Source organism: Cucumis melo, chromosome 2 (assembly GCF_025177605.1).
Source record: "Cucumis melo cultivar AY chromosome 2, USDA_Cmelo_AY_1.0, whole genome shotgun sequence".
NCBI lineage: Eukaryota > Viridiplantae > Streptophyta > Magnoliopsida > Cucurbitales > Cucurbitaceae > Cucumis > Cucumis melo.
In genome coordinates this window covers 5,748,400-5,770,414 of record NC_066858.1, presented here as the reverse complement: position 1 = coordinate 5,770,414, position 22,015 = coordinate 5,748,400, and the positions used below count along the sequence as shown (strand labels likewise).

General features: G+C 33.5%; 2 protein-coding genes across 2 annotated transcripts; one reads left to right on the top strand and one right to left on the bottom strand.

Annotated features, from left to right (window-relative positions):
• Window positions 1–8,370: 8,370 nt before the first annotated feature.
• On the top strand, window positions 8,371–15,206 carry LOC103492030 (uncharacterized). Its single transcript, XM_008452198.3, has 9 exons — window positions 8,371–8,864; window positions 9,416–10,135; window positions 10,712–10,807; window positions 10,892–10,975; window positions 11,131–11,365; window positions 11,449–11,609; window positions 13,797–14,075; window positions 14,162–14,334; window positions 14,741–15,206. Exons 1-8 carry the CDS (start codon window positions 8,532–8,534, stop codon window positions 14,219–14,221), a joined length of 1,968 nt encoding a protein of 655 aa, XP_008450420.1. The 5' UTR covers window positions 8,371–8,531; the 3' UTR covers window positions 14,222–14,334; window positions 14,741–15,206.
• Window positions 15,207–16,825: 1,619 nt separating this feature from the next.
• Window positions 16,826–21,255, bottom strand: LOC103492031 (chaperonin-like RbcX protein 2, chloroplastic). Its single transcript, XM_008452199.3, has 5 exons — window positions 20,504–21,255; window positions 19,027–19,118; window positions 18,736–18,793; window positions 17,421–17,486; window positions 16,826–17,297 (listed from the first exon to the last, which is right to left on the bottom strand). Exons 1-5 carry the CDS (start codon window positions 20,831–20,833, stop codon window positions 17,175–17,177), a joined length of 669 nt encoding a protein of 222 aa, XP_008450421.1. The 5' UTR covers window positions 20,834–21,255; the 3' UTR covers window positions 16,826–17,174.
• Window positions 21,256–22,015: the final 760 nt, after the last annotated feature.

Genomic DNA, 22,015 nt, shown 5'->3' with positions numbered 1-22,015 from the left:
CGTCGTCGCCTTTTGGATTCTCCATCGTTCACCGTCTCCCCTCCCCTTCTCATCCTATTTGGCCGCTCTACATGTAGGTAGGTTGTGTTTTTTGTTTTTTATTTTTTTGTTTGAAAGTTAAATAAATGTATGCTTAAATTATTTATTCAAATTGTTAAGCACATTGAATAATATTGGAATGAATGTATATTCAAATTGTTTGCATGGATAGAGTTAAAATTGATAAAATGTATATTTAAACTTGTCATAGGTTTAGAGTTGAATTTGTTTGAAGTTTAGGTTTGAAATTCTAGGTATAAAACGTATATTGAAATTTGTTATAGGTTTAGGGTTGAAATTGTTGAAATACATATTTAAACGTATTAAAACTTTTTGAAGTTTAGGAATTATAAATTGTATATTGAAATTATTGTAGGTTTATGTTTAAATTGTTGAGATTGTTAAAATTCTAGGGTTGAATCATTGAATTGTTAAATTTGTTGTGGGTATCCTAAAGTTATGGTAGCCTCTAGATTTTAATCTTTTACTATGTTTTGTTTGTCGGAATTAAGTGTTAGTTAGATTGTAAAGATCGAAGCATGCATTTTTATTGATTTGTTCTGGCTATCCTATAATTATGGTAGCCTTTAGTAGTTTATAATTTGTTAAAAGTGTGAGGTAGCTTGTAAGGTTTGTTTGAAGTGTTAGATAGCTTTGAAAGATTGACCTAATATGTAGTTAGGTTTTTCTGGCTATTCTATAGTTATGGTAGCATTTTTAGTGTAAACTTTGCTATAGTAAAAGTTGGGATATTGGGTACTTGTGAAGTGTAGCTTATCCATGGAGTAAGTTTGAGCATTTAAGAGGAGGAATATAAGACTAATCAAACATATTTATGTTTTAGGTCTTTAACAATTGACTAGGGTTGAATGAAACTTAGGAATAAGTCGATTGAGTATAGAAAAGGAATGTCTCAATTTTTAGAGCTTGCAAGGTATCACGTCGATACGTACAAACGAACAAGGTGTCCATGCAAGATATATATAAACTCAAATTGGGACTCATTTGAGAGTGCGGAGTGACATCTATTAACGATTGGAATATCCCCCTCATATATAGATTGGGTGTATCATAGAGAGTTAGTGACTTGTATAAATGTATAGAAAGATTTGATAAAGAAACTAACAATGACCTTTTTCATGAAGGAACTAGCAGTAACCCTTTTCCTCAAGAAAATGAAATGTTGGGTATGTTTCATGATTTACAAGCTCCAATTGTACATAAAGAAGAAACGGAGGAAGGTTTTGAGAATGACATGTCGTTTAACAGTGGGTAGATATAGAACAAGAGACAACAAACATATTTCAAATTTTATTGAATGAAGCACGTAGTGAGCAATAATCTGATTATTCTAAATTTTTCTCTTTGAATTTTTTGGTTAAGATATGCATGTTGGTTCTCAACGGTTGAAGTAACAAGTCCTTCGACATGTTATTAGAGATATTAAAACGTGCATTTCCAATGTATAATACCACTATCCCTAGTTCATTCTACGAAGCCAAACAAAAATTGTGTGACTTGAACTTAAGATACGAGACTATTCATGCTTGTAAGTATGACTGTGTATTGTATTGGAAGGAGTTTAAGGATTTGTAACATTGTCCAAATTGTGGTGAGTCTCAGTACAAGGTTAGCCATAACAGAGGAAAAACATTTCGCAGAAGTATTGCACCACTTTTCATTGATACCGAGATTACAGCGATTGTTTGTATCGCATCTGACATGAGATGACATAAGGACAAACGAGTGGAAACATAGAATGTGTTAAGACTTACCGTTGATGCAGAGGGATGGAAGCATTTTAATTGTGAATTTCCTGATTTTACTTCAGATTCACGGAACGTTCGTTGGAGGTTAGCTTTAAACGAGTTTAATCTGTTTGGTCATATGAATACCTCGTATAGTATATGGCCTGTTGTGATAACTTCTTATAATTTACCACCTTAGAAATGCATGAAAGAGTCAAACTTCTTTATGTCATTTCTCATACTCGATCCAAGATCTCCTCGTAGAAAAATTGATGTTTACCTACAACCGTTGATTGAGGAACTGCAAAGTTATGAACTTTTGGTATGTGCATGTATGATTCTCTTTTAGGTCAGTTTTTTCAGTTGTATGCAACCTTGTTGTAGACAATTAATGACTTTCCGGCATATGATGACTTATCCAGGTGGAGTACAAAAGGGTATGAGGCATGTCCCATATGTATGGAAGATAGGTCGTCAGTTGGGATATGAGGAAAAGTATATTTCATGGGACATCGACGCTGTCTTCCAAAGAACCACGTTTGGCATAGAAGTAGGCTACATGATTTAAAAAAGTAGAGTATAGGGTTCCTCCAGCGGCAGTGAATGGGCATTAACTCTTGGAACAATTAAATTCATTGTAGTTTCCAGTTATAAGTAAACATCCCTTACTGAAAGATAAGAAAAAAGAGTTATTAATTGGACTAAGAGAAGTATTTTCTTCAAACTTCCTTACTGATCGAGATTATTATTACATCACAAACTTAATGTAATGCATATTGAAAAGAATGTTTATGACAACTTGGTTGGTACGTTGTTGAATATTGAAGGAAAAATCAAAGATATCATGAATGCTCGATTAGACCTCCAAGATTTAAAAATAGGAAAGGATTTTCACCTGATAGAAGTTGGTAACAGATTGGTGAAGCCACATACGAGTTACACATTGACTAGGAACGAGCGAGTTACATTCTACAAGTACCTGAAATCAGTTAAGTTTTTCGATGGATACGTTTCTAATATTTCACGACGTGTGAATGAAAGAGAAGGAAAAATATCAGGTCTCAAAACACACGACTATCATATTTTACTATATCGACTTCTACCTATTAGTGTTCGAGCATTTCTATCGAAAAAATGTGTAAACCGTTGTTACTAAATTGTGTAGTTTTTTTCGTGACCTGTGCGCAAGAACAATAAAAGTGATTTGAACCGATTGCAAGCAGATATTATAATCATAATTTATAAATTGAAAATAATATTTTCGCCTGCCTTCTTCAACGTAATGGCACACCTCGTCATTCATCTACCATACGAAATCAAGGTTGCTAGTCTGGTTTCTTGCAGTTGGATGTATCACATTAAAAGAAATCTATGCACATTAAAACAGTTTGTTCATAACAAAGCATGTCTTGAGGGGTTTATTGCAGAAGGATATCTGATGAATGAATCAGAGATTTTTTGTTCGAGGTATTTAAGTGGGTGATGTGCTGCTTCAGGTTGCCCTTTCCATCAAACTGTTGGAATTTTGAAGGTTGGTACCAAATGGCATTCTCAAGTTGTCAATTCTTTTGGTTGATGACTTAGAGTACATGAAAGAAGTCTGGGATAAGGCTCCATACTAAGCTCTGATGGAGTTTGTGATCATATCTTGTAGCTGCTAATTAAACTGAAAGGGAAGCTACAGAAGCCGATTGTTGTTTTAGCTGATTTTCTGACTCGGTCTGGCCTAGTCCTCGAAAGAAGTTTTTATGGGATCCCTAGCACCACATTCTTTCCTTTGTCACCAATTTTGACAATAGGAGTTTAACTCGACTCAGCAGTTTCACGAGTCTGCATCTGCTCTCTCAAAGTTGTGATTTTGTGGTCTCATTCCTCAATAACCTTCATCAGGAGATTAATTTTCCTCTTCATCTCTGCCATGGCAGTCTCGACCGTCACATCAACCATCATGATAGATATCACGTTAGGGTGTGCTTCCTTCTTTGACTCACTAGAGGCAGAATCAAAGTTATCATAAAAAGGATTTTCCTTAATGAAAATCCCAAATTTAGGCAACTCCATCAATTGCTTAAGAATGCTTTGAGAGATGACAAAACCTTAATCCTACTCTTGGATTATCCCCTTAGAACGACTGCGAGTGACAAGTTCTGTGTAAGTTAAGTGTCGCCCGTAACAAAAGATTTGGATGTAGCTTTCTTTGATGCCATTGGTTTGCTTGTAGATTTGGATGATGAGAAAGAGATGAGAGCTAGAGATGTCCTACCAGACATACCAATTTGTTCACACAAGAATTTTAGAGAAATTTGATTTGTGGAGTTGAATTTGTGTTGATGTTATGCTTGTATTGGTTTGATACTGTAACGACCCAACTCCTTATACTAAGCTGAGGTCATTACTAATTAAAAAGATAATAAATTTTCTTAATAACAAAAATATGAAAATGAAACAAAACCTCAAATACTTATTAAATTCATAAATAAATGTTTTAAAGATAGAATTAAAACAAAATCCTAACTTAGGCCCTATCTAACTTTAAAGATAAATAAATAAAATAAAATAATGCATCATATCCAATGACATGAAGCGGAAACAAAAAGAAATCCCTATGGCTCGCCACGGTCACTTCTTGTCATTCGCTAGCTTTCCTTGGCTCTTACCTCTACCTTTGCCTGTAAAATTAAACAAGAAAGAGTGAGTATAAAAGATTTACTTAGTAAGGGACCCACTACTAGTCCCGCTAGATGCATGTTAACTTCCTATTAGAGTCCTGTAAAGCTAGCACCCCTGAACTGGCACGTTCCTGAACACGTGCAATTTATGGTCCCGTAGGAACATATCTGGCCCTCGGTGAACTCAAAGGAACACCTAGGACAAACTGGTCTTTAGTGTACCTGAAGGAAATACTAAGATGATCGGGCTGTGTGTGACCCCGTTGAATCACTCATAATCATGTCTATGTCAATGTCAATGTCATAATGGACTGGTGATCCCATCAGACTACACAATCATAAAAGGTAGTGATCTTGAGGGACACCCATATGGGTACGACTCTAGTAGATGAAGCTAATAGTGCACCCTATCTATATCATATAACGTGTCATAACATTATCATAAACATGGCATAACATAACAATCATAGCATACTTATCCAAATATCTTAATCATAAACATAACGTAGTCGTCCTCATCAACATACTACTAGTCATATCATAACATCAGTCATCAGCATCAATCATCATTACAATGTCAGTCATCATCAATAGCATCGAGTTATGCAATTTAGCTATCATCTATGCATAACCATAAATACATGCGGTCTCTTAATTTCAGTCAAATGTCTAGTAGTAGAATCTCTTACCTGGAGATTAGTTAAACCGAGATTTTCCTAACAGTCGTGGTCAAGCTTCTCAAGGGAAAAATCCCAAAAATCGAGACCAAAATTGATTTAGACTTTATTGGAAAATTTTCAAGCTCGGTTTCTAGTTAAATCTAGCCAATTTAACCAACAATTATCAATAGTCCATTATGACATTAACATTGACATAGACATGATTATGAGTGATTTGACGGGGTCACTCACAGCCCGATCGTCTTAGTGTTTTTTTCGGATACACTAAAGACCAATTTGTCCTAGATGTTCCTTTGAGTTAACCGAGGGCTAGATATGTTCCTACGGGACCACAGATTATACATGTTCGGGAACGTGTCAATTCAGGGGTACTACCTTTACAGGACTCTAATGGGAAGTTAACATACACCTAACAGGACTAGTAATGTGTCCCTTACTAAGTAAATTTTTTATACTCACTCTTTCTTATTTAATTTTACCGGTAGAGGTAGAGGTAAGAGTCGAGGAAAGCTGGCGAATGACAAGAAGTGACCATGGCGAGCCATTGGGATTTCTTTTTGTTTCCGCTTCATGTCATTGGATCTGATGCATTATTTTATTTTATTTATTTATCTTTAAAACTATATAGGACTCGAGTTAGTATTTTGTTTTAGTTTTATCTTTAAAACATTTGTTTATGAATTTAATAAGTATTTGAGGTAATTTCATTTTCATATTTTTTTTATTAAGAAAATTTATTATCTTTTTAATAGTAATGACCTCAGCTTAGTATAAGGAGTTGGGTCGTTTCAGATGCGATGTGGTTTGATCTCTAAAATTTGATCCTCTGATTCTCTCTCGGTTGAATGCCTAAGCTTGATTTGGAGGAAGCACAACATGTGATGTTCTTAAAGTTGGAGGGGATGGTCGACTTCAGTATTTGAGAGTCTTTTTGCTCTTAGGAGAATTCTCTAGACCTTTTGGAGTCCAAAATTTTTAACCCCCACAAATGAAGATAACTCCTCGCTTTATAGAGTTCTCTGGTGGCCTTTATCAGCTTCAACCTAGTTGGTCTATGGTTTAGACCTATGAGCTCAACCATATGAATTTGGGTCATTTTAGCATTTGGACTAAATTAAGCTTTCTTTGTTTTCAATCAAACTTTAGCCAAGTAAATAATATTTAATTAAACGAAAATAATTAACTTGATCCATTGGTTATAATGAAAACATGTGACATCATCATAATTGACCAATTTATGTATTCAATTTTAATTTGGGACACATGTTAATTTTTAATTAGTCTTAAATTCAATTATTTGTATTTTCATCGTTAATTTAATAAATGACGTAGTAATTTGTGATTGGTCCCAAAATTTATTATTCGACAAGTACACATAAGATTTTTCCGATGTGTTTTTTGTTTATTCTAAATTGGATTCTAGTCTAAAAATATATAAAATATAAAAATTGAATTCCATGTAATGGTTTAATTTTATTAAAATAAAATGAGTTTCAAAGAAGTCATAAAGTTGACCACCTTGAACCAACCAATTGAACACAAAAACACAATTATTTACTTAACATAACAATTAACATAACAATGTGTATTTTTACGAGGGAAATTGTCAAAAATAGCAAATTTGACAAAATATTTACGATATATAGCAAATTTCATATTTTATCAATAATAAATATTGATATATACTGATATGCTTTTATTAGTGGCATTGATAGAATAGAAGTCTATTAGTTTCTATTTTTAAAAATATCGCTTTTTATAATTATCTTAAATAAAATTATAATTAGGAGAGGTAATACGTGTGCTATAATTAATTTTTTTTCTATTTTTAGGAAATGAACTATTTATTTTTCTTGTTCTAGAAAGGTCAATAAATATAATTTGAGAATTTTATTATGAAAAGTAGAAAATTTATTCACATGACAAACCTCTAAAAATATTTTCGAATATATAAAAAAACAAAGAAAAAAATAATGTGCTAAGGAAACTATTTATCATTTAATGGAACCTTTCTATATACTTGTCATAAAGTATAACAATATTTAAAAATTTGGAACAAAAAAATAGTTTGGTTAGATTTTGTAAGATTTGATGCTAGAATTTTGTTTTCTTTATTTTAATTGCTTAGAAAATTGGTAAAAGTTAGAAAAGAAAAAAGAGTATATATATATGAAAAACAAACAAAAAGAAGAATATCTTGAACCTAAGAAAAATTCAAACAATTGTTTTTTTAAATATAGTTTTATTTTTACATAGCTATTATTAGTAGTAAATTCATACACTAATGATTTTTAAATGTAATTTCGATTTTTTTTAAGTGTAAGACTACTTTTTAAAGTTTAGATGTAATTTTAAAACAAATTATCATTTAAGGATCAAAATTAACCTCTCTTTTTAGAGTTTGTTATACTTTGGAACAAATTTGAAAATATTTTTTATAAATAAAAAGAAAATGTTATTTCGAAAAAATTAAGTAAACTTTCAAATCAAAAGTTTTCTCGATAAGATGTTTACAAGACTAGTTTGTTTTTTGGTGTTTTCAAAAATATAAAAAAGCGGCAAAATATTTACGACATACAGAATAATTCTAAAATCGGAAAAAGTCCATAGGAGCACCGTGTAAAATACCAAAAATGTCCCGTCAACCACGCCATCAATAGTACGTTTTAATTTGGTTACACGATCTTTCGTTTATATGTGATCGTTGATTTGGGAACCGAACTCTAAATGATTTTTTTTTCAAAATTTGGTACACTATTTTAAAAATCTTTTATTACACGATCGTTTAGATTTTCATATACTAGTTTTATACGATCGTTTACACTACTCCAATCCATTTTCAAGATTGTTTATACACAATCGTTATTTTTTTATCGATCGTTTACATTTGACTACTCCAATCTAAATGATTTTTTTTTTCAAGATTCTTTATACAAGATTTTTAGATTTTGCTATTTATTTTTTTGTACACGACTTAAAAAAAAGAGAAGAAGAAAGACGACGGAAAAAAACGAAATCGCAGCAAGAAGACATGAAAGAAAGAGCTAATCAAGATGGAAGGGCAAAAATATTTAAAAAATGCTCTTATGAGTACTAGTTTGGTGTTTTGTTATAAGTCTTTTTTGTTTGAAAAAACTCCCTAAAAAAACAACAAATTTTCAACATTAATTCGAATAAAAAGAATACCATTATTGGTAAGATGTTTCATAAAAATACACATTATCAAAGAAGATGTTTATTTTGCTTTTGAACCATCAAATTATTGGAGGATCCAAAAAAAAAAGAAAAGAAAAATCCTTTTCCCCCGAAAAACTCCATTGGAGATTGTGTTGAAGCTCTCTCTGCTGTGGCCTCGATGCCATTCCCATCCCAGTAGCTCTCTCAGTACTGGGACGATGCCAACCTCAGCTTCTTCTGCGATTCCCAAGCCCTCCTCCGACCTCATCGCCCGATTGACTGTCGCCGACGCCGCCGTTAACCTCAAGGCATTGAGAGACATCAAAAATCAGATCATCGGTAACCGCACTAAGAAGCTTTCCTTCATCAAGCTCGGCGTTGTCCCTCACGTTGCTGCTATTCTCTCCTCCACTTCTGACCCCAACATTCTCGTCCAGTCCGCTGCTGTTCTTGGCAGCTTTGCTTGCGGCGTCGACGCTGGTGTCTCTGCCGTTCTCGATGCCGGAGCCTTCCCTAAACTGCTTCGATTGCTTGCCGATCCCGATCCCAAGGTTCTTCTTTTTTTCTTCTCTTTAGCCGTTTTGTTTCTATTTGGAATTGCATTTCTTAGGAAATTGAGCAGTCTTTTATTGTTGGTCTATTGCAATTTTCAATTATGAAGTTAATTTTAAGTTACAAATGCGAGGATTGTATTTTAACTAGTTGATTAAAGATTCGAGCAATTTTCTAATTCTCGCTTAGTTTTTAGTTTCATTTCTGTGGCGTCGATTCTTACATCTTCTAATCTAAATAAAAAAGAAGATCTCGTTGGAACTGGACTAGTTTTTTGAGTGTGGGAAGGATTTGGTTTGGTTAGCACATTCCTTAAATACTCTTTCAGAACTACCATCTTCTAAAAGGAGGAAAAAAGAATTAAAAAAGGAGTTATTCCTTTCAAAATCTTTTCAATTTTACCTTTCTTTTTATGATTATTCCTTCAAAAAATTTCAAAAATTGGTAGTGTAGATAATGCAACATTTTTGCTGTTGTCTTCTTTCTTTCACCTCACTTTTCAATCATAATGTGAACTTTGTTGGGTATACTTTTTTCTTCTGTTTCTAAGGTTGTGGATGCAGGAGCTCGTTCGTTAAGAATGATTTATCAATCAAAGTTGGCTCCAAAGCATGATTTCCTTCAGCAAGAAAACACCAAATTTCTTCTTTCGTTATTGAATAGTCAAAATGAAAACGTGACTGGACTTGGAGCAAGTATCATTGTTCACTCATGTGAGACAATTGCAGAGCAGAAGGCATTGCATGATGGTGGAGTTCTAGAGAAACTGATTGACCTTCTTGATGGTTCTCTGAGTCAAAGGGATGCTAGTTTGGAGTCTATTGCAACGATATTTAAAAACAATGTTGAAGCGATAGCAAGGTTCATGCAACCTGGTAGAGAAAATTGTCTGAATTATATAATTGAGCTTATGAAGGACAGAAATCCCAAGACAAGATTGTTAGCCTGCGTATGCTTAATTGTTATAAGGAATTCATCACCTTGTTATTTGCAAGATATTGGAATCAAAATGAAATTGATACATAGTTTGCTTGAGCTTCTTGACAGTCCAGATCAAGTTGGAGATGAAGCTCCGTTTGTTTTTTCAACTTTAATTGCAGAGAAGGAGGAGCTACAGAAATTAGCTTTTGAGGCAAATGCAATTGATAAGTTGTACAATTACTTGCAAAAGGATCAGTTAAGTCCTAGACGTTTTCAAGGAATGTTGCTGGCCTTTTCTCATCTGTGCTCAAAGTTGGAGAGCTGTAGGTCTAGATTTCTCTCTTTGCAGGTTTGCTTATTATTCTGATTGCATCAACTTATTTATTATGAAACCAACTTATTAGTTTTGATCGTAACATTTATCGATTACTTGTATTTAACTTGTGCAGTTTTCCTAGTCAAGAGATTAGTCATGTTTTTCACTAAGTCAACATGGCTAGGTACCTAAATTGACATCTAAAGTTGCTTGCTTGTCTATTTGAATCTTTCTCAATGGCTATTTCTGACCTAAGTTGCTACTGATTCTTGCTATAAAGACTTGTTTTTCTGTTTGACAAAGGTGTCCTGTTATCTGTTTCTCAAAGGAAAAAAGTTAATTATACCTGCTGGTCTATTCGAATTCAATAAAAGAAAAAAAAATTTAAAAATTAAGAAAAAGGAAAAAAAAAAAAAAAGAAGGAAGAAGCAGCAGCATATGGAAATATATTAATTGTAGTGGGTACTCAAAATATTTTTTCTTTATTCTACATTTTTATAATTTAACTAAGCTGCTGACTGATGGAGGTTAGCCAATCTGAAATTCGTTTAAATTTAACTTGTTCTAAGGTTTATGGACTTTGTTTATTTTCTTATGATCTTGACCTAGGTAATGAACATAGTGATTGATGCCATAAAACATGAAAGTAGCGACATACGTATTGCAGCTTGCACTTGCTTGAGAAGTGTTTCTCGATCTATCAAGGTGTGTAATATTGTATTAATATTAGCTTTTCTGATGTTCATAGTCTTTTCCCCTTCTCCTGCTTTTTAAGAGTGTCCTATTCAGAATTTGAGTGCAGGTTACTTTATGAACGAAGCAGTTGTCCTTCCCGTAGTTCGGCTTTTACACGATCCTTGTAATGATGTTCAGGTATGCCCATTATCTTACTAAATCAAGTTTCCCAATAGTGGGAATCTTCCTACTTTTTAAGCCATTGAATGTTCAAATTGAAAGGGGTTGTTTGGAGAACTTTTCAGTTATTTTTGGTTTTGAACGATAATTATCATTTCATACTCTTTAACCAGCTTGCAGCACTTGGTGCTATTAGCAACATAGTGGTTGAATTTTCAACAAAGAGATCAATATTTATAGGATGTGGAGGCGTGAAAGAGCTGGTTCGATTATCAAAGTCTATGGACTTGGAAATAAGGCTTAATGCATTGTGGGCTTTAAGGAATTTAATGTTCCTCACAAATATTATGTGTAAAGAAGCAATCTTCATGGAGTTAACAGCTTCCTTATTAGCTAGCCTTGTTTGCGGTACTGTTGAACTCTGTCTGTCCATCTTCATTGTTGATTTTATTTTGTGTTTAATCAATGTTGCATCACCTGTTTATGTTCAGATCCTGAGCCTTCCATACAGGAGCATGCTATGGCCCTTGTGCGCAATCTTATTGATGGATGTGAGGATTCAATTGAGTATGCGTTTGCTGAAGATGCCATTGTATTGAATACTATTGGCCGACAATTGCAAAATATTTCAACAGATGAAATTGGAGTTCAGGTTAGTTTAATTTTATTTTTTCGGAAGTTTTATTTTGGAGAGGAAACGTCTAAGAAATGATTGGAAAGCAGTCTATTTCTAAGAAAGAGCCTGATTTTGCCAGGTGGTATTAGTTACCAACTTACTGATAATAACCTGGCAACTCTGAGCCAAGCTTAGTAATGGCTAATAACTACCATGCTGAATAAAGATAAACATACAGTAACTATGTTACCTAAAGACAATAGACGCACAAATTGATTAAACATGCTATGTCGAAGTATTTACATTTTCCCTCCTGGAAAGATCTCATAAGAAGTCTGACACTATTCAGTACTATTTTACATAGATTTAGAGACCGACAAACTAGAGAGATATTTCCAGTTTTAAGGCCATGAGAACCTTTGAACTAGTCTCAGGATTCTGTTGATGTTTTTCTTTTCGTTTATAACATCATTTATGATGTAAGAAGACTAAGGGTTAATTGGGTAATTAGGTAATATTCTAGGTTAATTCCCTTTTTAACCTCAATTGTAATAGAACTCTATAAATAGGAGTCTTCTCCTCTTGTATGAATCACATTAATCATTCTAATAAAAGATCTACATTCTTGCTTCTTGGAGGATTTCTCCTTGAGGTTACTTTGGCTACATCAATTTATCAATAAAATTATTTTCATGTTTTCTTTTAAGAAAGCAAGCAAGATAAAAGTAAAAAATTGTGCGTTAAAATTCAAATTATCTCTTTAGTGACAAAAAGATAAAGGAAATCTCATCTTTGCCTGCTTATGCCGCAAGCAGGTGGCTTATATCTTACTTGGTCATGTGTTTAGATGGAAGCCCAAATTTTTTTAATATTTGGAAATTGGTTGAGCAAACGACCTTGGGAAATTAGCCAATGAAGACTGTCTCCTTTCCATCGGAGTTTCAATACCGTTCCTCACTTGGTTTGGCGATTGTGGCATTTGTCTAGAGCTCCTGTTTCTTTACATGTCTACTTTACTCTTAGAAAGCTGATATCAAACATGAAAGGGAAATTTTGAAATTTCTTAAGGGAGCCAATATTGATGGAAAGATTAGGAATGATGGTGGATTTCTTTCATAGGATGATAGGGAGGGGTGGATTCACATTGGGAAAAAGGGGGAACAATTGATCAGTTTTATATACATGTATAGCGCTTTTTGAACGTTTTCATATAATTTGTCTTTGGTACAATGATCAAGTGGGCATGGTTGTTGAGTTGTCCTCCCAAGGCCCAACCTCGTTTGATCCTTCATTAAGCCATCTTCTTGCATTTTTTTAATATTTTCTTTTGATTTCATTTAATGTAAATATATTTTCTTTTATTTGCAATTTTCAGTTTAGAATCGAAAAAAACTGGTTTATTCATTTAGTTTCTCTTTTTCCAAGTTTTTATACACATATTTATTATATATTCTTTTAGTTTTCATTTTCTTTCTTAACTTTGCAATATACATATTCTTGCATTATTTTAATGTGCACTCTGGAGTGTTGAAACTGGTTAAAAAGAATTTCATTCTATTTTAATTTTTCTCATATATGCAAACGTATAAAGATATATAAATATTTTGTAAGTTATTTTAGAAAAAATAGTTGTATAAAAAACTTGGTTGATAATCATTTCAAGTTTCATAAATATTTATTTGATGCAAACCTGACACTTTAAGAAAATCTATTTGACAAAAAATAGAGAACTTAGAGACCTAGTTGGTACTTCTTAAAGTTCAGAGACCATACATAGATACAAATTTTGAAGTTCATGGGTTAAACTTCTAACGTCCCATAAATTTGTGCTCCCCTAAGTTGACTTTCTGGGTCTGCTATTAATGATAGTAATAAAAAGTTAGACACAGGTGAAGTTCTGCTGCTGCTTATATGTTACTGAAATGTTAAATATGCTGTATGCTTTTAAAGAAAGCTTGATTTCGAAGAAAGGCGCCATCTCATGGCTAATGTCCATGCTGTCTGCATTGAACAGTTAAGTTTCAGCAGATCATGTTTAACGATCCTTTAGGAATTTTATTACTATAGAATCTGTATATAGGAATTTTATATGACTATAACATCTGTATCGAGTATATCAATGAAAACTATCAAGCAGTCCATATTGGAAAGGAGTAGAGATGTTAGAGAAGAAAGCAATAAGCTTCATGTAGTGGAATAATTATTGAAGTTTGACTGATGCAGGGAATGTATGTACTTTGCAATGTTGCAAGTGGAAATGAGTTTCATAAGGAAGGGGTAATGAAACAACTATTTCCACGAGGAGATGACGTGATCCACTCGTTTGTGGTGAAGTTTTTGCAGAGTGATAACAGTCAGCTTCGAATTGCTGCTATCTGGGCAATAATAAATCTTACTTTGCCTTCAAGTCCTCGTGCACTAGATCGTGTCACAAAGCTAAGGAATGCTGGTATTATTTCTCAAATAAAGAATATGGTCAATGATCCGTGCCTGGACGTAAAGGTCAGATCTATTTGCCATGTAACTTTCCCATCCTCCCTTTTCCCCTTTATATATTATCTTAATACCAAGTCTTTTCTCCTTTACAGCTCCGTGTGAGAACAGTGCTTGGACAGCTAATGGCTTTCGGTGATGGTATTACATTATAAATTTTCCCATCCTCAAAACCCAAGAGAAGAAGTGCGGTGCTAGCAGTTTTGTTTTTCATCCACCGTTCTGTAGGATATTGTTGAGCTTTTTGTTGGCGGCTTTGATCCATCTGGTATGTTTGAATCTCGTTAGATTATGTCTGATTATCCCTTCCCAGATGCCCAAATGAAATAAAATGCTATTTATTATTTCATTGAGCAAGTGACAGATAATTTACTTGTGAACTATAACCAAACTGTCACATGTTATTAAATTATGGTAACAGTATCTTTGAAATAAGCAATTGTTCTTTAAAAAAAAAAAGACAATTTTTGAGTACTCGATTGGTGAATCTTTTAGTCTATCATCTTCTATATTTTCTTTTATGAATTGTGATGGATAACTTAATTTTGTCTCTGTCTCTCTAATGAGATTTGTCGACCCTGGGATATCTTGATTTGCTTTGTAGTTTATGAATAAAGAAATGTAACATGAGCTCTAACATACCAAAATTTTGTCTGCTGTCATTGGCCTCACAGGAGCATGAAGGCTTTTCTCGTTTTCCAGAATATATTCCACGGGCGGTTCTTGGCCGTACAGGTTAATCATAAAAATCTTCATTTTTGGATGCATACCAGCCTCTATTGGTGGAAATTTTGATCTCTTTTTCTAAAATTCTTCTTTTTTTTCTCCTGTCACATGGTCATATCATATGATAGTTTGGCTTGAAAGTGTAATATAAGACTCGTAAATATTACCTATAAAAAACTTCACTATTCAATATTCATCATGTAATCTGAATTGCTTTCTCTTTGGTGGAGTTTAGAATATAGACAAAGTTGCCTCTTTCATACCCTGCTCCAGCGGTCACTAAGACCTAGAGGCATGCTTTCTTTCTGATAAACATATACTGAAGCTATGTTATGGAAAAACACCCCAAACCAAATGGATGATTGTTTCGGTAAATTTTACCTTTTCAGGGATGGCACATATTATTTGAGCAAATTCATGCAGCTGTACCCTTCCTTTTTTTTTTTTTTTAATATCCGTAAGTGTCTAAGCTAGCTTAAATCAATTCATACAGTTGTCTCCTACAACATTTAGGTGTCAAGGTAACATTTAGGAAATTAATTCCTAGGTAGGGGGCTAACAATGATGATTCAAATGCCCCCCTTCCTTCAAAGTAGTTATTGTTATGATCCTCAATCTATTACTATACTTAATTTTCTATTTAGTTTGTTTTGTTGCTAGTTAAATTTACATGGGTTCAATCATAGTTAATGAATAGGATAAAGATGCAACCGAGGCCATTTTACATAAAGAAATTGAGAGAACGGTATGAATCACTTTTGAAATTCTATTGTGGTGTTGATCCATATTTATCCCTAATGTATGTGCCTTTTTGAGTAGCAGAACTATTCTTATTCTGTGATTCAAGAGGGAGGGATGCACTCCAACCAGCTTGTGTGTTCTAACTCGTGTGGTTATTGATGATCCACCTCATTGCTTTTCTAACATTTTTTGTTTATCAAGTGTACAAATGAGAGGGTGATAAAGCAGCAGAATTTAAGATGTTTAAATTGATATAACATAATCTCTTTCCATTGCCGTTGATGATGGTTTGCATTCCCTCAATGGCTATTCTTGAGCTTTGGTTTTTACTAAGTGTTAAACGAGGCCATGTGGAGGATTTGAGCTTCCAACTTCATAAAATATATATGAATTGTCATCGAGTACACAAACCACCATAAATTCAGTGCTTTTGAAATATTGAGTCAAATCATTAAATTTAGAGTTCTTTTGGTTTAGAGAGTTGATTAATGTGTGGAGTTGAATAATGTGTTTGGGATGCAAAGTTTGTTTGATTTAGTATTTTTTTTTCTTCTGCACTTCATATATGCTTGTTATATTCCAATCATAATATTTTATAATAACAAATTTAATTTAGATTTTATTTAGGGGAATTTTTTTTGACAATAATTACAATATATAACAAAATTTCAGATTTTATCAATAATAAACATTAATGCTAGATATTGAATAAACATTGATGCCAGATATTGAATAAACATTGATGCCAGATATTGATATACTTCTATCAGTCATATTGATAGACTAAATATATTAGTTTATTTTACTATATTTGAAGTACCCCATATTATTTATGTGAAGTAGAGCTACAAGAAACATCCGCTGTATGGGAAAAAAAAAAGAAAAATGAAGCTCAATTAATATGCATGCTTCTGGGTGCATCTCTTCCAAGTTTTTTTCTATGATACTCGAAGTAGGTGTTTAGTCTTATCGACAACTTGACTAAATGCTTCTTTATTAGTTGATGATATGATTTAGAGAAGAAAATGATTTATCTTGTAGGAAATTTGAGTATTTGTTGTTCAATGATTTCTTTTGATTTTTTTTTTCAAGTTCAAAAGTTTCTTTGCAAAAAATTTGTCCAATTACCAACTTATAATCTTTCTCTCCTTGAATAATCAATTAGTTTTGTCCTGCATGTTACAAACTTGAGAAAAGTTGTATTATTCTCAACATCTTGCTTGATAACTCACCAAACAATCTCAAAACTCAAGCACATTCAAGTAAAAGAAGACATATTTACGTCCAAGATGGGAAAAACAAGGAAAGAACTATATTGCACATTATTGCTCATTCTAGTACTCTTTCATCCCAATATGCATATGAATAAATAGAAGCACAGATGAAATCCCAGCTCTACATTATACCTTCACAATAACTAAAATGGATGCTAAATGTATGTACATCTTACATTATATAATGATTGATTACATACATATCTTCAACCAAAGGAGGAAAAAAAAAAAGACTGCAGCACTGATCTTCTACTTCTTGACTGGTGAGAATAAGATCGGCAACTCGACAATCAAACTAATTACGATTGAAGGATGCAATACAATAAGAATGTCAAGGGAGAGAACTCAAAATGACTCGATACTTTCTTTAGCCAATCTTCTCTGTATTTGTGTCATCTGAAGGCCATATAACAGTCTGCATAAGTCGTTCTCGCATTAATTCCACATTTTCGTCCGAGATCTCTTGGTATATTTCCGCATGGTTACATTTCTACACCACAGAAGAAATAAATTTTTGCATGCTTTTGTTTCCATTTATATAAATACTGGTCTTCCTATAATTAGAAGAACATATTGTATTGAAAGGAAAGGAATACGACAATGATAACAATACCTTCACCCATTTTCCATAGAGGTGGAGACGTGTGATCATTACTCTTTCAGCAAGATCTTGCTGTTCCTGTCAATTAGGAAAACAATGATTCAGGTGCAGTAAAACGCTATTTTGGAGCTGGAATGTTCGGAACCCACAAGTAAAAGAAATCATTTTAGCAGTGTATTTAAGCTAACCTTGTGTCAAGCTTAAATACACAACTATAATGATTTTGTTACAATACATGCGTTCAATTCTTGTCAATAGTGGTAAACACAAGTTTGGTGGGTGTGGTCAACCATTCCACATCTACCGCACCGTAAATGACCTTAAACCTTGATGCTGTAACTTTAAACTGGAATATTTGGGATTCTGAAGTAAAAGAAAATATTTTAGTTGTGTATTTAAGCTGACTTATTGTCAAGCAAAATGGCCTCAATTAGGCACAGGCCTTCGTGTAACTTGGCATGCAATCTTGAGGTCCACAGTTTTTTCTCACTCTAATATGTATATTCATTTTTCACATACTAAACCTCCATCCTAGAAACAAATCTTTGAATTTAGCTCTTTTTCCTACTTCAAATTTGTCAGCAAATTATGGAGCTTTATACACACTTAGAACAATTGTTTTTTCACTCGTTAGAGAATGTTTATGTACATGGTGCATTTAATATTACTTAGTAGCAGGTTTAATCAATAGTTAGACTATAATGAAACTTGTAGACTAAACTAGAAGTTAAAGCATAGTGTACACAATTTAACAATCATATTGAAACGTATCATATTTTGTAACATCTTTGTGTTACGGTAGGCCTAAAAAAGCAAGCAAGCATAAGAACTTTGGGAACAGTTATAGTAAGAGTCTAATGATATGTTTATGAGTGATTTGGAAATGGTTAAAATCACTATTACTGCACTTAAAATCATTCTAAAGCATGCCTTTAATCAACTATCACTCCAAAATATAACAGGCCCTAAAATCGATAGCGAAAAACATATGTGAAGCATCGATTAGACAAGCTTTGCTTCTCCGTACAACCAATTAGTTTCCAAGTCATACATTAGTAAAGAGGTTTACGGATCTCTCACAATGAAGCCATCCTTTGGTTATTATCGCTCAAGAAAAACCGTCTGCATCTTCAAGGAAAAAGCTAAAAATTTAAACTCTTTTACTAACACGCCTAACTTCTCTTTCCATTCATTGGCAATTTTTTTGTGATTCTAATGATCACTCGAACCTTTTTGTAATTTCCTCTCATTAATGAAATGACGGTTACTTGTTTGTCACAGAAAAAGTATCCAAGTCATGAAGGTAGGTAATAATTTTTAGAAGTACCTTCACAAGCCTTCGGATGAAATGCTTTCCGTCTGTTGGCTTGTTGTTTAACACGAAACTGTGAGTAAGAAAACATATGAATCAAAATTTAAGACCAAGTCCATTCTAACAAGAAATAATTTGACAGCCAAACTTGATTTTGCATGATATAAAATACTGCAACTATTTCATGCGTCTATATCGAAACCAACATAGTAAACTGACTCCAGTTATGCTGTAACACAGAAAAAATAAAATAAATAAATAAATTAAAAAAGCAAGTCTCAGAGTGCAACAAAAGATAGCACGTACTCGTAAAGCCACCTGTACTGTGGGGGGTTCATTTCATACAGCTGGTTCATAACAGTCCTCACAGCTTTGTATGTAAAATAATTAAGCATTTGCTGGGCCAGAGAAATTTCAGTCAATTCACTAATTAATTCGTAGGCAAATGAATTAGCAAAGGATGGGAGAAGATAAAGCTCAAGAAACTGGAAAGTCACTAAAATCAAACTAAAAAGAAGTATCAACCAATAATTTGAAAATGCAGGACCTGACTATAACAAACTTAATGAAAAATTAAAATCTCAAGCATATCTCATAAGCATAAAAATAACACTTCCAGTTGCCTCTTGCATCAACCTGTTGGTTTTTGTATTGCATGTGTATATCACTGGTGGCTTTAAATAGCCTCCGTGAGTCGACTTAAGTAACAATTGTGAGTATTGCTGTATTGACCAACGTGCTTCTATTCCTATTCCTTACCTTGGAACTATATTGGTCGTTCAGCAGTCAAAATTGTAATTTGTGTATTGAAAGCTATTCTAGTAATAGGTCCTTTAGTATAGCGATTATGTGGAAGTATAAGTGTGGGACAATCTTTTGCAGTTTACAATTTTTTATTTTGTATTACTTCTTTATGTTGTATTTATGTGTTAGTACATTCCCCAATATTACATAAGACAGAAACTCCTCTTAACCATGGTGTAACCGAAATTTTGGCTCTAATACCATTTGCTACGGTCAACCAAGTCCACAGCATCCAAGAAGTTATTTCTAGCTAGCTTACTAAAGTCGATAACGAATGCCCTCCAATCTTCGAAAGCACTAGCAAGCAAGAGAACACGTGCTAGTGCTGTTAGTCTAGACTCTAGCATGCCTTTAAAGTATTAGTAGAAAGGCCAACTTTCTCAGCTCTCAGTCAAACCTTCGCTTGATCATTTGGAAGAAAGGATTTTCACAATTTTCCTATGCTGAGAACCCCATCTGCATCTGAATCACCTCATTACAACAATTATGGTAGCGTTGTCCTATATCATAGATGTTTATCAACGTAGTAAAAGAATCAAGGTACTAGAAAGAAATGTGAATTCCTAAGACTGCATACCGTAGATGAATTGTAACCAAATCATTGCAAAACCAAAAGGAAGCCTTCCTTAGAACTCAAGAATACAGTTGTATAACCTCAAGGATACAGATTTGTTCAAGTAAAGTTGTCTAAAAGGAAGCCTTCCAAGAACTATAATCTCCAAAGTACCCAAAATCATGTCTTATCAAAATGAAAATAGCTCCAAATACTACACAAAGCTAGAACCACAGCACACAGTCAAAGCACTTTTGGATTAGACTTAAACCGTTAAACCGTTCATTAAGCTACATGGGATTTCTTATCCAAATTCAGTAACATACATTTCAGCAACACAAGAAACTACCAAAACGTGCTTAAATACCAATCTAAATTCAGTCTTGAGCATACAGATGAATAACAATTCCAAATTCACATTCTTACCATTTTAACATCATCAAAGTTATCTTCATACTGCCCCCCAAGTTCATCAACAACCACAAGTCTTCTATTCTTGGTCTGCTTCCTTGAACTCCTATTTATCATATCAACCGAGAGCAGCCACTCCAGGCCATTATCGACAAACGAGCTGCTTAGATCCAAGTGCTTGGGTTTCGGCAAACGCTGTCGACCCATTGAATATTTCTTTTTCATTACAAAATCCCCACAACTTTTGAGATTGATGCTGGTTGTGGGCAAAGCATCCAAACACAAACAGGGGGAAGTATGAGAATCCACTACTGAAGAACCCACCATAGATAAAGCTCCCACCATCCTTTTAGGAAGATAAAACCAGAGGAAATACGCTAATCAAAATCGACCCCCCCTCGCCTGTGAGTCGATTTGAGAAACGAAAAGGAAACCCCTTCAACGATTTTCCGCCAGAGATTTGAAATGGGTATGTGAGATAGCTCAAGATTAGAGCTCTTAGATTGTTATGTTTGGGAATTGTGTGAGGGAAAGGAGGAAAGTGGGGAGCTGTGGGGGATTTGAAGTTGGATGAATCTTGACCAGAGAATTTGGTGAGGTCCAAAATTCTCCAGCTCAAAAAAGCTTTTGAAAATCTTTTCCATTTTTCCCCAAATAAAGCTTCAATATTAGATATTTTGGATTTCATACTTGAATTCATCTGGACGGTTTCTTGAATTTGGTGGGTTTTCTAACCATTCGAGGTTGGAATTCAAGCTCCCTCATGGTCAATATGCTTTACTATGTGTGGACGGTATTCAACCATAGATAATGGTAATAGAAAGTTTAAAAGCTCCTCGTAAATTGATAAGAGTTTAGTTCAATCGATATTAATATGAATTAGTTCAATCGACATTAATATGAATTAGCACGTTGGTCTGTTATTTGAATTATTCAAACCAATTTATTCGAACAACGTTGCTAACCAAATGCTTGTGATTTTTCATGATTGCTTCATAATTTATATGTTGAGTACTTTTAGTTAAGTTAATGATGTTGATTTTGAATTTGTTTAAATTGTACTGTTGTTAGTTGAGGTTGGGGCATATATGCTGTTTTGTTGTTTTTGTTAGAAAGAAAGATGAGAATTGGAGCACTATAAATACTAATGCTACAAAGCAGTAAAAATAGTTGAGTTAGACAGCATAAAACAGAAAAACTCTCACTAATAATCTAACTCCACAAAACTACCTACTAACTCCTAGATCTATATAGATACAGATACTTAAACTAAACATATCTATTAACAATTTCCCTAGAAAATAGAAACATGAGCTTTGGACTAATTAAAAATAGAATTGCAGCTTGAGTTAACTCTAATATGGGACTTCTAATTAAAATACTTACCTAAGATATCTATTATGTACTCCTTTGTGTTTTAAGGGAGGACCTCATCCTTTTGTATTTCTCTTTAAACATAATATTTTTATGAAAAAATTATCTTTTTAGTTTCTAGATTTTCATAAATATGTGCATTTGATGCGTGAG

Excerpts from the sequence above, each read along its gene's own strand:
- LOC103492030 (XM_008452198.3), top strand. The coding sequence starts at position 8,532 with ATGCCAACCTCAGCTTCTTCTGCGATTCCCAAGCCCTCCTCCGACCTC. Across the intron at positions 10,808-10,891 it reads GTGTTTCTCGATCTATCAAG|AATTTGAGTGCAGGTTACTT; the intron begins GTGTGTAATATT and ends TGTCCTATTCAG. Across the intron at positions 14,076-14,161 it reads ATCCGTGCCTGGACGTAAAG|CTCCGTGTGAGAACAGTGCT; the intron begins GTCAGATCTATT and ends TCTCCTTTACAG.
- LOC103492031 (XM_008452199.3), bottom strand. The coding sequence starts at position 20,833 with ATGGTGGGAGCTTTATCTATGGTGGGTTCTTCAGTAGTGGATTCTCAT. Across the intron at positions 17,487-18,735 it reads TCATCCGAAGGCTTGTGAAG|GAACAGCAAGATCTTGCTGA; the intron begins GTACTTCTAAAA and ends CCTAATTGACAG. Across the intron at positions 17,298-17,420 it reads TCTATGGAAAATGGGTGAAG|AAATGTAACCATGCGGAAAT; the intron begins GTATTGTTATCA and ends TCTGTGGTGTAG.